At 40.5% G+C, this 17486-nt stretch overlaps 1 protein-coding gene across 4 annotated transcripts; it reads left to right on the top strand.

Annotated features, from left to right (window-relative positions):
* Positions 1–1008: 1008 nt before the first annotated feature.
* LOC113577461 (uncharacterized) lies at positions 1009–15658 on the top strand. 4 transcript variants are annotated; one of them, XM_035525470.2, is made up of 13 exons: positions 1009–1051; positions 1154–1192; positions 2664–2691; positions 2836–2966; positions 4531–4665; positions 4955–5137; positions 5712–5745; positions 10980–11035; positions 11772–11872; positions 12058–12281; positions 13429–13745; positions 14028–14090; positions 14320–15658. In XM_035525470.2, the coding sequence occupies exons 1-13, from the start codon at positions 1033–1035 to the stop codon at positions 14571–14573; spliced, it is 1584 nt and encodes a 527-aa protein (XP_035381363.1). In that variant the 5' UTR covers positions 1009–1032; the 3' UTR covers positions 14574–15658. The 4 variants fall into 4 exon arrangements, with proteins under 4 accessions (XP_035381363.1, XP_035381362.1, XP_035381361.1 ...); XM_035525469.2 differs by having other exon boundaries at positions 4952–5137; positions 14031–14090; XM_035525468.2 differs by having other exon boundaries at positions 4952–5137.
* Positions 15659–17486: the final 1828 nt, after the last annotated feature.

Genomic DNA, 17486 nt, shown 5'->3' with positions numbered 1-17486 from the left:
ATGACTAGCCTCTTTGAGGCGAATTTAGATCACTTTGGCTTTCCATAGTTGCTTAGCCTTTTCGTGTGTGTTTGTTTGTTTGTTTGTTTGTTTGTTTCTTAGAACTGAGAGATAGCTTCATCTTCAGGCTACTATACTATCCTGAATACTAGAGCAAGTCTAACTAGGAAGAAGCCCTTTAGCTTGTCTTTTAAGAATAACCAATTAACCGTTACATTAAATATTATCTAAAACTCACATTGGTCTTTGTTCATCTGATCAGAACTACCTTTTAGAAGTATTGATGCGAGGAAGTGAATAGCCAGTCTTGGAATAAGTGTCACTGTTGGACGCCCGCGCCCTGAAACGGATAACGTTGTCTACACAGTATTGGTGAAGCCTAAAGGTGGACTGTTGTGGGTTACAGCCGTGTATGTCAACGGGCCCATTCGTTTCGGTTTCCACGGCAGCTAAATTTAATGATTAACTTTCTGCCGTTGACGAATCACACTACAGGCAACACACAATAACTGTGCATTTTAATATGATAAATGATAAATTATTTTTTTATCGTATGTCCCGCCAGTTTATTATTCTTCCTGCAGTTGATAGCAGGAAGCCTTTTCATACAGCGTTTTTTCGTAAATTGTGAGATAATACTGATGAGTCAACCTGATGACGAGTAAGTCAGTAGCCAGATCAGCATTAGTTTGTAATTTATGTAATTGCAATGGTATCGTTTTCACATTCTGAATTCTAATGCGAAAATTGTTTCACTTCACGTTCACAAATAGATTGACAGGTTTGCACACTTTGGATGTCCTCACGGAATGCAGTTTTATTTATGTGGTCTTGTGCTGATAATGATGAACTTACCTGTTACAGTGAATTTACCTGATAATGTAACACTTACAGTGTTACATTAACACTTACAGTGTTACATTAACCCAGGACACAACTGAACCAGTCTGGCAAAGAGGCGGGGTTTAAACTGAAAATGTCCGGTCATTTATATTGCGTGCGCACAGTTGGTCACGGGAAAAAGGATGCACCATGGCACACAACACGGCATGTAAGTGAATATCACTCCTGAATTTACTGGATATTTAAAAAAAAAAACATTTAAATTATCTGTTGATTTTCTAAACCTAATTCTGGTTTGTCCTCATGTCAGTATTAGCGTTATGTATTCTGGTGACCTGTTCTACACAAGGTAAGCATATATATCAAACAAACAGTTTGTGTGTGTGTGTGTGTGTGTGTGTGTGTGTGTGTGTGTGTGTGTGATATATATATATATATATATATATATATATATATATATATATATATATATATATATATATATATACATATATAGTCAGTAGGCTACATTTATCCTAAATATTACGCTTGTAATGCACCAGGTGATATGGATGATGTTTCAAGCGCTATTCTATAGCCTTAGCACGCCCACAGGTAAATGTATCATTTAGTAGTACCATATGTAGTAGTATAATTTACTACATTTACTATCTTTTATTATTTAATTAGCTATTTTATTAATTATTTCGTATATAATATAAGATGGGGTGAGAGGCGACGCGAGGGTGGGGACAGGGGAGGTTGTCGGAGTGGATGGGCCCAATAAAATTCCAGTCTGGAAACTTCATGGAATTCTCTGTTATTCATGAACCGCTCCTTTATGGGCTCACCAGATAATCTACGTACATGTTAATTTAGTTATCCTGACTTTTATTTAAGCAGCTTTTATTCATAATGAACCTCATCCGTTGTATACAAAGTGACGAATGGCTTTTTTCTTCCAGACAATATATATTAATTAATTTTAACTCTAAAATCCTAAAACATTAATGTAATGCCATTAAAATATATCAAAAATATCTATTATATCCAAATACGCATGTAGCCCAGCAATGGTTCTCAGAAAAAAAAAAAAATCTTATTTGGCCAGTCGCGTGTCAGTTTAACATTTAATATATTTGTTGCGATCCGCAAAGGTAGTCGAACGCGAACATTTCCTTTAACGTTAGAGAAGGCTTTTTTACGGGGTAGCCTCTCTCTCTCTCTCTCTTTCTTCTCAGATGGTAGATGGTCTCTCTCTCTCTCTCTCTCTCTCTCTCTCTCTCTCTCTCTCTCTCTCTCTCTCAGATGGTAGATGGTCTCGCTCTCTCTCTCGCTCTCTCTCTCTGTATATATATATATATATATATATATATATATATATATATATATATATACACACACACACACACACACACACACACACACACACACACACACACACACACACACACACAGGGGAGCCCACTGTATGTAGATATTTACTTTGTGTATTTTTGTCTAATGTTCTTGATAAAAGAAGTCTACTCGACTACTCCCTTGTCTTCCATCCATGATGCATTAATGCTTATGCATATTGGAGACATAAAGATGCACAGAAGCTGCACCATCTGCTGGATATCTGTATAAAAGCTTATTTCAGTCGATCCTTTGTAGTTTTATGTGTTGTGTTGTTGATGGGGTTTTATACTGAACAGTAAGTAGCTATTAGTTGAAATGGGTTACTATATTGTAGTAACATTACCTATAAAATGAAAATATAGTAATTGAATTGTATTATTTAACAATCCCAATTTATTTGTATATTTTAATCAGGAATACAATTACTCTGTTTCTTGCAGGAGATTGCACTTGTAAAGAAGAGTCCAGGTAACTGTTATTTCTTTTATATGTTTAATCGCATATGAAAAATGTATATTTTATTCAGCAAATATATGTGTAAAATGAAAACTACTATATTTGTCAAGCTTTGTCATGAATGAATGGATTCTGCTGTTTTTTTTCCCCACAAAGTCAGCAGTGTGGTGAACTCTTATTTAATGTCAACAAGTACACATGTTGCAGAAGGAATATACATAATGGTTCTGGACTGGACTGCTGTGGAACTTTGGCCTATAATGCCATGGAGAGTTCTTGCTGCAAAAGTGAGTAACGTTGCATTATTCCAGTTTTACAGCTCTAGCCAATAACCCTACTGGATGTCTGGAAAGGAAAGGCTAGACAAGGATGACTAAGCAAAATAGTGCAAAATCTGCAAAATTAATTTACAGTGGGACCAAAATTAACTTACAATGAACCATTATATTACTTACAACATAACTTCCATGTTTGACATATGAACATTTGCTTCAATATACAGTATATAGAGTGTATAATCTTGTGACCGTCATGGGTATCGTTGGTGTCATAGGAAAATAATATAACTCTAGTTTTGTTCTTCAAAACTATTTTTTTAAAACTAGTTTTTTAAGTTTTTTTCTTCACCCCAAAGGAAAATCATATGCTTTACATTGTGGAAGCCTTTCATAATGACAGAATCTAGCAAAAAAAAAAGAAGTCAAAATTACTTGGAATAAAATGTCCTATAGCCACTGGCAGTTATGATGTGAAGTGTCATTTTCACACACTGCCTGTAATGTTGGGAATAATGGTTTTTTGACGGGAACGCTTATAATTCCATTCCTCTCCCATAGTTATTAAAAAGAATGAGTGAAGACTGAAGTGCTTCTGGGAAAGATGGATATTTTAATTATCTTATTTTCTCAATGGCAATACTATGATTCTTGCTACTCTCTACCTCAGATAGCTTGCAACATAACAGGCTTCTAGGTATGAAGGCATTTTTCTTAGTGGTAAGATATAGATCATCACTCAAATTCTGTGCTCTCTTTAGAGATTTCCATGATGTTCAGTTATGGTACTGCTAACACTTGCATTGTAGAGTGTGTGGTCACAGAACTTTAATTGTACATACTCTTTAATTTTCCTTGCATCCTTTCTTCATGTGTTGGCTCCTCCCTCTGAGGAAAGAAGGCCAGGCTGAGGGTAGTGGTAGCTCAGTGGTTAAGGTACTTAACTTGTAATCAAAAGCCAGGGGGTTTAAGCCCTTCCACTGCCAAGTTGCTGCTGTTTGGCTGCTGAGCGAGGCCCTCGGTCATTTTTAAGTTGCTTTGGATAAAAGTGTCAGGTAAATGCAAATGTTTCAGTGTATATGCATCAGTGCATGATCTTTTTTGGTAGTGTGCGAGCTACATTCTTTATTTTTATGGACATTCTACTATTTGTTTCACACACCTACAGCAAATGTTTTTCAGTTTGTTTTCTTGGATTGAGTACAACTAAACACCTTTTGTTTTTCACACACACATGCAAACATACAGTCACACACACAGCACTTTTTCACTTACTGAAAAAAAAATGGATACTCTTAAATAGTTAATTCTCTATTGCCACATATTGGACTATGATCTAACCTTTACAAAGGATGTGATCCATGTTCAGTTCCCGCTGGAAAAGAGATGATGCTGGTCTGTTCTCAGCACATTTTTCCTGTAACTAACACTGATTCTTTGTTAGATGAAAAGTTGAAACTTTTCCCATTATTTCATTCTTATATTTACTCACCCCCCCCCCCCCCAAGTTTTATCATGCTCCCTTTTTTGTGCATACATACTTCTCCTTTAATCTCTTCTCATTGATGTCGGGTAGATGAGGTTACACATGGTTTGGGCCAGGCTGTGTCAGACTGCTGTGGATCCAAGGCTTACAACCCCATCAACCAGATTTGCTGTGGGGGAAGCATCCAGAACAGGCTTGGTCCTCAGGCCAGTTGTTGTGGATCAGGTACAGACATAGCAGTCCTGAAATCAGTCTGAGATTAAATCGCCCAGCATTATATATCCTGCTACACAGCCAATGAGTTATTTTGCAACTGGACATATGATGTACATAGACAATAATAATAATTTCTCATAATAAATCAGAATTGGGAATTTGTTTTTAATCTGATGTTATTTTTTGTCAGTCTGCCAGTGGGATCATGAAAGGGCTCATTCTGGGCAAATTTTAAAAATGTTTTGCCAAATACTTTCTTTGCAATTCTGTCACACATTTGTTTCTTTTTTTGCAGTAGTCATTAATGATGCAACTCATTTATGCTGTGCTGGGAACAAAGTCATGAAAAAGACATCAGTGTTTCATCGATGCTGTGGCGAGGATTTGTATGACAATAGAACAGAATGTTGCTGTTCTACCTTCCAATTAAAAGTGGAGAATCGCAGTACCAGCAGATGCTGTTCAGAGGATATACCAAAAGGTATGCCTAAAAGCACTGAATGTGGCAGAATTGCTAGAGAATACCTAACATGTTTAGTTAGCAAAATCACAGATTCTCAAATAGAAAGATTTGTGCATTTCTGGTCCCATAATCTTGCTGGTCTGGAACCAATGAACCTGTGATACAAGGGGCCCAAGGGCAGCATCCTAGCATCACCTTGTAAAGCTGTTTACCTGCCTTACCATAATTTACAACTAAAAGCAAATGCAGCTGGATGCTTAGATACACCCTCAAAGAAAGAAACAAAATTTGCAAGAGAAGAGCACATTCCGCCATATTGTTACACAGTCTTCCGACTTCAGTTTTCGTATGAAGGAATGCCCATATCCAGATACATAATAGTTGTGCTCTCAGACCAGTGGAAACATGGGTCCGTTCTTAAAAAGTTCGATCACAGGAACTGGCACCAGCTCCGGGACGAGCACCAGCACTTTGTTGGTGGAAAAGTTCTATGCCTGAACTTAATGTGATTTGGTAGAGTTCATAGCAGAGGCCCTTTCATCGTATTGTATAAATTCTCTTATTTGTTTCTTTTTTCTCTTTCCTGCAACAGATTCTTCTAGTACTGACACTATATCGGGAACAGAGTAAGTTCTAAATCTTTACATTTGTATTGGTTTGGATATATTTGTCCAGAAACAGATTTAGAAAATTGAGAAGGAAAGATGTATGAAGTAGTTGTCAATTCAACTAAGAGTAAAAATAAATAAAATAACTCAAGTTCAAGTATAATCCATATTAATCCAGTTGCTTTCTTGTGTTAATCATCTGTGGTGTTCCTGTGGGTGGCTTGGTTTCCTCTTTGGGGCGGATTAGTTTCTATCATTCCAAAGATATGCAGGAAAAGGGCAAGTATTGAAAATTGCCTACTCTGAGTGGGAGGCATGTGCTTGCTTGCTTCCTTTGATGGACTGGTGCCCGATTTGAGGTTGACTCCAGATAGAGAGAGAGAGAGAGAGAGAGAGAGAGAGAGAGAGAGAGAGCGAGCGAGTGAGTGAGCTGTCTGTACAGCTGTATGTATGTATGTATGTATACACATACATGCATACATAATGGATTCAGAAAGTATTTAGTCCCCTTTACTAGTTGCACACTTTATTTCATAGAGGGTTTGAATAATAGATATAATTGTCATTTTTACCTATAAATCTACAATTAATCTCCCATAATGACAAAGTGAAAGCATTTTGACATTTTTGTAGAAGTCCTTTGGCAGCTATAATAGCTGCCTCTACAAGATTTGCACTGTTTGATTTGGGCAGTTTATTCCGCTCTTCATTACATTCCAATACTTAACCAAAAGCCGCTCCACTGTGGTTTTGGTTGCTATGAGCTACTGTCATCCTGTCACACCAGTCTGTGTTTGAGTGTGCTTTGAAGAAGCTTTTCTGGGTGTTCCTGTATTTGGCTGCCTTCATCTGTCCTTCAATCATTATCAGTCTTCCTTGTCTCTACTATTTAGAAACATCCCCATAGCATGATGCTGCTATTACCATGTTTCACCATAGGGATGGTATTATCCTGGACATGTGCAGTGGTTGTGCTTGCTGTTCTGTGAATTTTTGTCTAATCAGTGGCTCTCATGAGTGGGAGAGTGTTCAGTTAGTAACACACCACCACTCTGCCTGTCTGTGATTGGGGGGCACAGTTGCAGGCTGATCATTATTCACACTCTCAATTGGCTGGTGGCAGCACTATGTTGATGGAGAGTGGTGTTCTTCTCTAGAGATGTTTGTACTGGACCTGGGGTGTCTGAGGATCCTGGAATCCCAGAGACAGAATCATTCAGTATGCCTCCCACAGTGATGTCTATAGGGAGCATGGAGTCTATCAAGGTCTCATCTTTCTGAACCTGATGCAGTACAGAGATCTGGTGCCCTAGCTCTTCAATCTCCTCCTTCAAAAGGTGGCAGTTTGTACATAATGACCGAGTGAGTGGTGGCATCTCGTCTTGGCATGTAGAGCAGAGTAGCAGCAGTGCAGCTGCTGTTGCTCAGCATGTGAAGCAGAACTGCATTGGTGTAGTGATTGCCTTCGGTTGGTATGTAGAGCAGAGTAGGAGTGGTGCTGGTAGGATCCACCTCTCAGTTTGCGTATGGGGCAGAGCAAGAGCGGCGCTAGTGGCTGCCCTCAGTCGGTGTGTGGAGCAGAGCGGTAGCGGTGCTAGCGACCATCCTTGGCTGCCATGAAGTGCAGAGCAGCAGCAGTGTTTAATATTCCTCAACTTTTACATCCAGGACTGTTAAGAATTCCAGCAACTGCAGATTAATGCAGAGGGTTTAGTTTAGACCTGGGGGAATGCCATCCAGTGTAAATTTTATCTGTTCCATTTCTACACAGGCTTCTCACGTAATCAGCAAGTAATAATAATTAAAAAAAATAAATAAATAAAATAAAATAAATAAATAAACAATAATAATAATAAATATATATATATGTAGCGTGGTACCATGATAGCATGCCACCAGCGCAACAACAAGTATAGTCGTGAAATTTCCTCGATACTAAATATTCCACAGTCAACTGTGAAGTGAGAAGCAGGGTTACAGCAAAGTGCTCTTTATTATCCATCGGTATCTAGCGATGAGAACACTTAAACAAATCTCAAACAGTAGGTCTTTGTGTGAGTGCAGTTATCAGATGAGACTGGTGTCTTAGGTCCTGCCAGCCTTCTGGTGTGTGGCCGACTCGGCCGCCGAGGGGCAGGCTTCTGAGGATGTTCCCGATGAAAGGAGGCAGCGAGGTCAGGGTCCGACACTTGGCAGGCCGGTATTCAGCAGCGCTCCTCAGGTCCATACCCTTACCAGTCCACGACATACTGGACCTACCTCCACAACCGGCTTCAGGGCCGATACATGGAAAGCCCCAGATGCCCGGCTGTACCCAGGCAAGCCGACACAATAGGTGACTTCATTAATCCGCTCTGAGATGGTGTACGGGCCCTCGTACTTCGCGGCTAGTTTCCGCTTTCCACTTGTAGTCGGTTGTGGCTCTGCGCAGTTTCTGGTGCACCTCCTCCCACACCTGCTCGCTGCGACTCCACAGCTGACTGGTCAGATGTGGGGGGATGCCATAGATATAGCGGGGGCTGGAACCCTAGCACACATTGAAAGGGTGTTAAATGCACGCCACAGTGAATTCTGGGCATATTCCGCCCAGGGGAGGTAGGTGCTCCAAGTCTCAGGCTGCCTCTGGCAGTACAGCCTGAGAAACTTGCCTAGCTCCTGGTTCACCCTTTCTACCTGCCTGTTGGCCTGGGGGTGGTACCCAGATGTCAGGCTAACCGGGATATTCATCTTACCCAACAGTTCCTTCCACACTCTGGAGGTGAATTGTGGGCGCCAGTCTGAGACAATGTCCTCCGGTAGCCCGAATTGCCGAAAGACGTGGCGGAAGAGCTGGTCCGCCGTCTCCCAGGCAGTAGGTAGGCCCTTGAGGGGGAGGAACCGTACCATTTTGGAAAATCGGTCCACTATGACCAGGATCACCGTGTTGCTCTCAGACACAGGAAAGTCAGTGATAAAGTCAATAGCCAGGTGAGACCAGGGTCTTATTGGTGTGGGCAGCGGCAGCAGTTTACCTGCAGGTGGTGTGCGAGGGATCTTGTTGTGGGCACAATTGGAACAAGACGCCACATACCTCACTATGTCTTTGTGCATGGCTGGCCACCAATAGTGAGCACTCAGTAGCTGCGCCATGCAGGTTGCTCCTGGATGGCCTGTCCCCATGGAGGTGTGTGCCCATCTAATAAGGCCTTGACGGAGGTGGAGTGGGACAAAGAGGCAGTTTGGTGGGCAGTGTGGTGGCGGATTTGCTGCCTCTGTCAGTCCAGATCCCAGCTCAGAGTTGCCAGGAAGCAGGTGGGTGACAGTACTGGCTCCATGCTGGTAGACTGTGATTCTTTATTGTGTTGTCGAGAGAGAGCATCACGTTCCTCTCTTCTGGCCTATAAATAACGTGGAAGTTAAACCTAGTGAAAAAAGTGACCACCAGACTTGCCTGGAATTGAGCTTCCTTGCCTTTTGGAGGTATTCCAGGTTTTTGTGGTCACTGATGACAAAAAAGGAGCATTACTCAAACGCTAGTTTCATGGCGAGGAGTTCACAGTCTCCCACGCCATAGTTCCTCTCTGCGGGGCTTAGTTTTTTTTAAAAATAGGAAATTGGTTTTAGCTGTTCTGCTTTGCCCTTGTGTTGGGATAGTATTGTGCCTACCCCCACATTTGAGGTATCTACCTCCACCACGAAAGGCCTTTCTGGGTCTGGTTGCTGCAGTACCGGGGCAGTGGAGAAGGCCTCCTTCAGCTCTGAGCAGACCGTACTTAATAAAATGGCAATAAAAGTTAGCAAATGCTAGGAAGTGCTGTATTTCCCTGCGAGTTTGTGGTCTTGGCCAGTCCCTTACTGCTTCTACCTTGCATGGTTGCATGCGTACACTGCCCTCGCAGATGATATACCCCAGGATACTCACCTCTTTCTGATGGAACTCACATTTCTTCAGTTTGCAATAGAGGTGGTTCTGCAGAAGGGTGCGGAGGACAGCCCGTACGTCACGCACATGTTGGTCCTGGGAGGAGGAATAGACCAAGATGTCATCTATATATGCGATGACAGATCTACCCATGTATAGGGGCAGTGGCTATACCATACTATAGCACCAAGTATTTGTAATGTCCTGAAGCTGTGCTGAAGGTGGTTTTCCACTCATTGCCTTCCTTCCTCATTGCTAGCGTCCGGAATTTCATTGCATAATCCTCCGCTATTCGATTCCTTGCCTTAGGCGGAGCAAGGAGTGCCCACAAACACTCCGCTGACATGAATGAAAAAATACAGCCTTGAGCTCTTGAATAAAACTGACATAATTGTTCATAAGTGGGGAAGCATTAGTAATGAGAGCAGCTCTCCAGGTATGTGCTTTCCCCCTGAGTCAGGGGATTACAAAAGCAACCTAGGCATGGCCAGGCTGTCAGGGTTGAAATCCAAAGAAAAGCTCATACTGGAAGACAAAGCCCTCACATCCTTCTGGGTCTCTGCCATACATCACGGGGTTAGCGATGAGGCATTTTATCCCCTCCGGTACAGGTGGTGTAATGGGAGGAGTTGCTCATTGTTCAGGGCTCGTAGCCAGATGATTGTCAACCTGCCTGAGGTGCATGACAAGCAAGCGTAACTCCCCCGTCCCCTGCTCCTGCTGATCCATTGCCACCTTCTGGGCAGCCAGCAGTTGAGCCCAATCAGAGCTACTCGCCTTGCTTCCAGATGGCTGCACATTCTGTGACGCTTGCAGCACGGAAGAAACGAGATGCGGGGTTACAGCAAAGTGCTCTTTATTATCCATTGGTATCTAGTGATGATAACACTTAAGCAAAACTCAAACAGTAGGTCTCTTTAAGTGAATGCAGTTATCAGACGAGACTGGTGTCTTAGGTCCTCTAATGTGCAGCCCCGTCTCTTGGGATCTGTGGGTTTAAATAAGCAGATCATGATTACGAACAGGTGAGTTCAATCAGTACTCCAGCGATTGTGAGCGCGGCAGGTAAGGGGTGTGATCCCTAGCAGGAGTGGGCGTGTCCCTCCTGCTAGCCAGCCCACCAGCCGTGACAATATGAATGCGAAAGCAGACAATCGAATGCTTTTGGCAATATAAAAAAAAAAAAAAAAAAAAAAAAAATATATATATATATATATATATATATATATATATATATATATATATATATATATATATAAATGTGTATATATAATACTCCATTGAATGGAATACATTTATGATTTGCATAATGTTTCTCTGCGCATGTGTGTGTGGGTGTGTGTGTAACCAGCAAGAAGGGCCAGGCAGAATGTAGTCTGAATGTAACCAGAAAAATGGACACTGAAGGTAAAGTATTCAACATAATTAGCAACAGTTAATATTTGATGTAAACAGCTTAAATGCTCTCCAAGGCAACAACATTTGTTATACAATTATTTGTAGGTGATAAAAGGCCAGACTTTTCTACTTGCAGGTTTTGAAAGAGCTTAAAATAAAACACCAGAAGCTTAGTAAATCTTCATCTTGGATATTTTTTGGGTCCACTGTCAACTCTACATATTAAAACACCAGCAACATAGCTATTCTTGACAGATATGTACCATCGCAACATGGAATACCATGCATTTGTTATGTCAGTTTTAACACTGGTCATTTACACTTAAAAGCACGAGATCCTTAGTAAATACAGCTGAAAAAGTTGATTCTGAATGTGTAAATACACCCTCAAAGAAAGAAGCTAAATTTGCAGAAGAAGAGCACGTTCTGCCATATAATTATACAAAGTCTTCCAGCTGAAAGTCTCACAGATCTCAGACCAGTGGAAACATGGGTCCAAAAGGTTCGCTGTAGAATTACAGGGTTGGAAACGTTCAGATGCTTTGTTGTCTTTTTCTTTCAGTACGTGTTCCCACCTCCTTGTAGTAGTAGCAGATGTATGTGATTTAGGAAAAAGCAAGAAAACGTGTTATTTATAAACATAGTGTTACATACGGTGTTACATACCCCCCTCTCACTTCCATTCTCAATTCTCTTCCATTCTCAATTCTCTTCCATTCTCAATTCTCTTCTCAATTTCATTTAGCTCACCCTGAGTGTCAATACAGTGGCGGGCAGGAGGAGGATGAAAACACCAGCATCTGTTGCTCAGGGAAGAAGCGTCAGAAGAAATCTGGCCTCACGCGAGTATGCTTCATTAAGTTTTTGTTTTTGATGAGTGTAGTGTGCAAACGGGCACTGTAATGTTTCTGCAGCAGTGGAGATCTTCCAAGACAGGAGAATTTTTAAAAGCTGTTCAGTTCTGATTCTGTGTTGCTCTCTTGCACACTTCTCTCTCGCCTTTGATTTAATGACCACTGTGTGGTTGGCAGTGTTGCGGTGCAGAAGTGTACCAGCTCTGGGAAGACGGAGCGTTGTGCTGTGATGATGTGCTGTATCGTGACCAGCCGGCAAGCTCGATGTGCGCTGGGAAAGCCGTTTACTCTCCGCATCGTTACACCGTGTGCCAGGGACACGTGCACCTGCCCGCGGGCAAGCAGTGCTGTGGAAGTCACCCCTACAACCCTCACAAGGAGATCTGCTGCAAAGGACATAGGTGCTGTACAGCCACTCACATCATTTTCAAACTTGTGTGATTTGCTCGTGTAGGTTCTGTACAGGACATTCCTTTGTGGGGTTTTTTTTTTTGTATACCAGTTTGTTTATTTTTTATTTCAAGCATGCAAGACATTTTTGCCAGCTGTTTTAATGAAGAGATGAAAGGGAATCTGGACTGGCAGTCCTTGGGAACTGGACTGAGATGGATTTGTCTCTCTCTCTGTGCATACGTGTGTTGGGCGGATGTATTACCAGGGGTTTTTTAATTCCTTGCTTTGTTTTCCAACCAAGCTGCTCTCACTGATCTCACTGATCCTGTTTGTGAAACATCCATTCTGTAATGTGAAAAATGTGTCCTGGCAATAGCCCAAGTCATTAATAGACAAGGAGGCGCCCTAGTGCAACTACAGGATTTACAGGTCACTGGGAAGACACAGACCAGCAATAAGACAATTGCAGTACTCATTCATCAGTGTTTCATGCCAGAGCAATGACAAAACTGTATAGACATGACCTGCCCTAAAAAAATGTATTTTGGTGAATATAAGCATATAACTTTTCAAAGATGGAGTATTTTTCATGTTGTTACATAGACCATGATGGTACTGCTGCCTTTTGTATCTATTACAAAATCAAACAAGTGCCAGCCTGTCTTTATCTGTATAACCATCCTATATATGTAGAGCTAAAAGAACGGAAGATAAAGAGACATTGGTGCTTAGTAATTGTCTGATAAGAATGGGTGATCTGTGCAGATTATTTTATTTTTCTTTTCTGAATAATTACCACTATTATTTGTATTAAACACAATGTTATTAGGTTCTTTGTCCTGCAAATCTTTCTGTGTTTATTGGCCTCAGAAAATACCCATTTCTGATTGGCTGCCCGGTTATTTTATGGACACCTCTGACATAATAATGGGTATGCATATGTAGGAGAGGGGATCAGAATGTGAGCTAAATGAAAGGACATTAAGTTTGCTATTTTAATACTATTCATTCAGATAGACTCTATTTTAAGATGCCTGTGTAGCAAATTAAATAAACACAGCTGATGTGTACCTAGAGTCTAACTGGTCTGTGTTGTATGTAGGCTTCTGCACATTCTCCAGGTATATGAATGTTTTTTTTTTTCTGTGTGTACAGACACAGCAGGCCAGCGGAGGATGTGGTCTGCTGTGGCCTCGATGCCTACAGCCCCAGCACACCTGGCTACAAGTGCTGCGCCGGTCACCTTCATGACCTCAAAGGGCTGAAGGACCAATCAGAGGCTGAGTGCTGTGGTCCTCTCCTCCTGAGGAAGAAGCAGCAGTGCTGCTACTCCACAGAGAAAACTCTGGTGTATGAGGTCCAGGATGGACATTCCTGCTGTGGACACTGGTACTACAACATGTCCTTGTGGAGGTGCTGCGCTGGGAAACTCTTTCCACTGACAAATGACTCATGGGTTGGTCAGCGACAAGGTATGATGAAATACTTAAAATACAGTAAATGTACATGGACAGTAGGGATACAAAATGCTTGCTCTGTAAATCATTATTGCAAATCACATTTTTTGTTTGGTTGCATTTCTGATAAATTACAGGGCTGCTACTTTGGAACAGGAAATGACCTCATAATGCTTGCACTCACTGATGTTTTTGTGTAGTCATGAAAATAACTGATTTTAAAAAGAGTCCAGGCTTACAAAAAAAGACTGAGTTAGCTTCAATATGTTGTGATTAAAGAGTCTTTCAATCTTTTAGCAGAGTTCAGGCTTCTTCCACATCTGTCAGACTACAACACCTCCACCATTTGCAGAGAGAAAAGTAAGGTCATTTTATCCATAGTTATTCATGCTTCAATATTCCTGATATTAACAAACAAAATAAGAAAACAGAGGGTAAATTTCTAGATAGTTTTCCATAGCCTATGATATGGTATTCATCTAGTGTTTTTTAAGTGTGTGTGTGTGTGTGTGTGTGTGTGTGTGTGTGTGTGTGTGTGTGTGTGTGCATGTGTGTGTGTGTATGTGTGTGTGGGCGTGTACATTTTCAGTGCTACTGGGAACAGTGGTGAGTGAAGCTGTAAATCAAGCATTTCGCTCTGTAGTGTTGATGGATGTTCTGTATGTGTCGAACACCACCATAACACCACAGAGACACCATGAAGTCAGCTCACTAGACCACTGCAGTTTCCCTCTTTTGGAGCCAGGCAGGCCCTACCTTTGGAGGTTCAACGGCAGTCAGTATGAGCCAATAGCCAATGTCCCTGATGTGGCTGCTCTCCATTCCATCTTGAGCCACTGTTAAGTATTTCATACAAGACATACTAGTTAACCTTCAGTTCATATTTACAGTACACATTCTGCCCCCTCTGTTTTCCCCAGTAATCTTACTAATGTCTTGGCAATGGCCTGTGCACTAGACATTTGACCAAACAACACACTTTAACTCATTCCAGTGGAAAAACACTAAGATAATGGAAAAACACTAAGCTCATAAACTGTTAAGCGTGCAATAATGTGGCATCATTTGAAAAAAACTATGCACTGAGAAATTACATGATTTGTGATCACAGGGACAGGTCCTTTGTGAATGCCTATAATGCAAAAACACAGCTTTGATGCTTTGGTGCTTTGAGGCTGAGGTGTATTACATGCCCAGGTGCACAAAATCTTGAAACATCATGAATTATTTTATAAGATGATGCCAGTCTTAATTTATGCATTATGCGTCTAATGTTGATTAGAAGTCTTAAGACTACTTAGTATACCTTGAGTGTGTTTTTATCAGTTATACTAATGTTTGTGCGGTTTATACAGCATAGCAGCCAACAGCTATGATATGCAATTAATTTCCGTGAAGTCAATTTGGGAGTGAATGTAATATTTCTCAGCTACAATGAGCCAACACAAGTTGCAAGTGTTTTCAATATTTATTAATTTCTTAATATGAATGAATTAGTTTTAAATGGATCTAAAAGTAGTTTTTACTGCTCCTAGATCTTATTGGTTTAAGGCCACAGCTATCCATTCAGTTATCAATTAAATCCTTACATGAAACTATTAATTATCCTGATACCTATTAATGGTGTACTGTAATATGGTGCAGATTGATTTATTTTATTAATACTGTAAACACATCCATAATACTATTTGAGCACTCAGATATGGAAATGGCTTGCTATAATATAATACAGTAATTGCATGGTATTACTTAAAATTAAGCTTTCTGGTGTCAGGGATCAATTTTCTACATTTATATGATACATTTATTTTCTATATTTACAAGTATGCATTTCAACATTTTTATGATGGCATAAATGTGCCAGTTACATATGAACCTTTTTTTGCACATTCATACAATGTATTAAATAATGCTTTCAAATAAAGTATTCAAAGAACATTTAACATTTGTGCTTTTATTTTGATGAAATCTAGTTGCAGAGAAAAGAGTATACTATTTGGGAAAGTGGGTAATGGCCAACATTTCATATATATATATATATATAATCTGCTTACAATGAAAGTTAAATGAGTTATGATGTAAAAACCATTTCACCAGTCCTAAGGCTTATGATATTTATCCTAGAAATGTTAAAAATAGTTTACCACAATTGTTTTATTACTGCAGCTTCAAAAGAGTTATGTTAACTATACTGTTATTGCAAATAACCATATGCTCTATAAGTGCAGTTATTTTAGCTTTCTAAGTGTAAGAGGTGTACATTACCATGAGGTGTCACCTACCCAGCTACACATGTTTATACCAGTATGAGAGGCAACTATTACAAGTGAGAAGTAAATGAATTTATGTGACTACAAAGTTTATATTTACAGCATTAAGCTGACACTTTTATCCAAAGAGACTTACAATTATGACTGAGTACAAGTTGAGCAATTGAAGGTTAAGGGCCTTGCTCAGGGGCCCAGCCATGGCAACTTGGGGCTTAAACCAGCAACTGTCCGATTACAAGTCAGGTACCCTAACCACTGAGCTATCACTGTCTAAAATAAATGTTAAAGATTTGAATCTTGCTGAAGAGGTTACCATCTATTGTGAGGCCCAGATAAGTGAGAGTGCAAGTTAAAAAGAGGGTGCTTAGAAGCTGTGTTTGGCCCAGGGATGTTGTCTCGGAAACCTGAATCAAAAATTCATTCAAGGAAGTGCAGAGCTAGTGTATTTTTATTAGCCAAGTGTATTAGTATAAATTTATTAGCCAAGAATGATTTTGTTAAACAGTTGTAATACAGATCATTACTATAATAGCAATTAGCACGCACTTATTGCACAACCTTTACAGTTTGAGCAGTCTATATCAAATCAGCACTAGTCACAGTAGCAAGTTAAAGGATCAGGTGAAAGCATTTTACAGCAGGTCATATGAAAGAGTAATATGCAACTATGATTAAAATATGTGATAAAGTTATGAAAAAACAAAGGTTTCTGTGCAGCTTCTTTTTTTGGTGGGTGAGGGCTCATCATGTTTACACTCAGGGTCACAGAGGCCTGCTGTGCAAAAATCTATTGTTAAGTAATATGTTGTTAATAATCTGTCATTAATAAATAAACCCAAAAATATCACACTATTACATCAATTAACAAGACCGGAAATTAAACCTAATTAAAGAAAAAATAACCGAAGAACAGTTTATGGGGATTGAGTCACGTGAGTAGGTCAGTGATGTATTCCTCTCTGCTATGCACATCTGCATTCCTGTGGTCTTTTAGTTCACATTTCCAGCATTAGTTCAGGCATATACCTTTGGACAATAAGGAGCTTTAAAAAACATCATAATGAAAGAATGAAAGCAGTATGAAAACAAGGTAGGTAGCTATGTGTGTGTGTGTGTGTGTGTGTGTGTGTGTGTGTGTGTGTGTGTATGTGTGTGAGTGTGTGTGTGTGTGTGTGTGTGTGTGTGAGTGTGTGTGTGTGTGTGTGTGTGTGTGTGTGTGTGTGTGTGTGTGTGTGTGTGTGTGTGTGTGTGTATGTGTGTGTGTGTATGTGTGTGAGTGTGAGTGTGTGTGTGTGTGTGTGTGTGTGTGTGTGAGTGTGTGTGAGTGTGTGTGTGTGTGTGTGTGTGTGTGTGTGTGTGTGTATGTGTGTGTGTGTATGTGTGTGTGTGTGTGTGTGTGTGTGTGTGTGTGTGTGTGTGTGTGTGTGTGTGTGTGTGAATGAATGTTGCTTAGATTTACTTTCCTACATTTGCAGCATTTAGCAGA

The sequence above is a fragment of the Electrophorus electricus genome, unplaced genomic scaffold (assembly GCF_041902795.1).
Source record: "Electrophorus electricus isolate QZ-2024a unplaced genomic scaffold, ASM4190279v1 Scaffold63, whole genome shotgun sequence".
Lineage (NCBI taxonomy): Eukaryota > Metazoa > Chordata > Actinopteri > Gymnotiformes > Gymnotidae > Electrophorus > Electrophorus electricus.
This window is presented reverse-complemented; position numbering and strand designations above follow the sequence as displayed.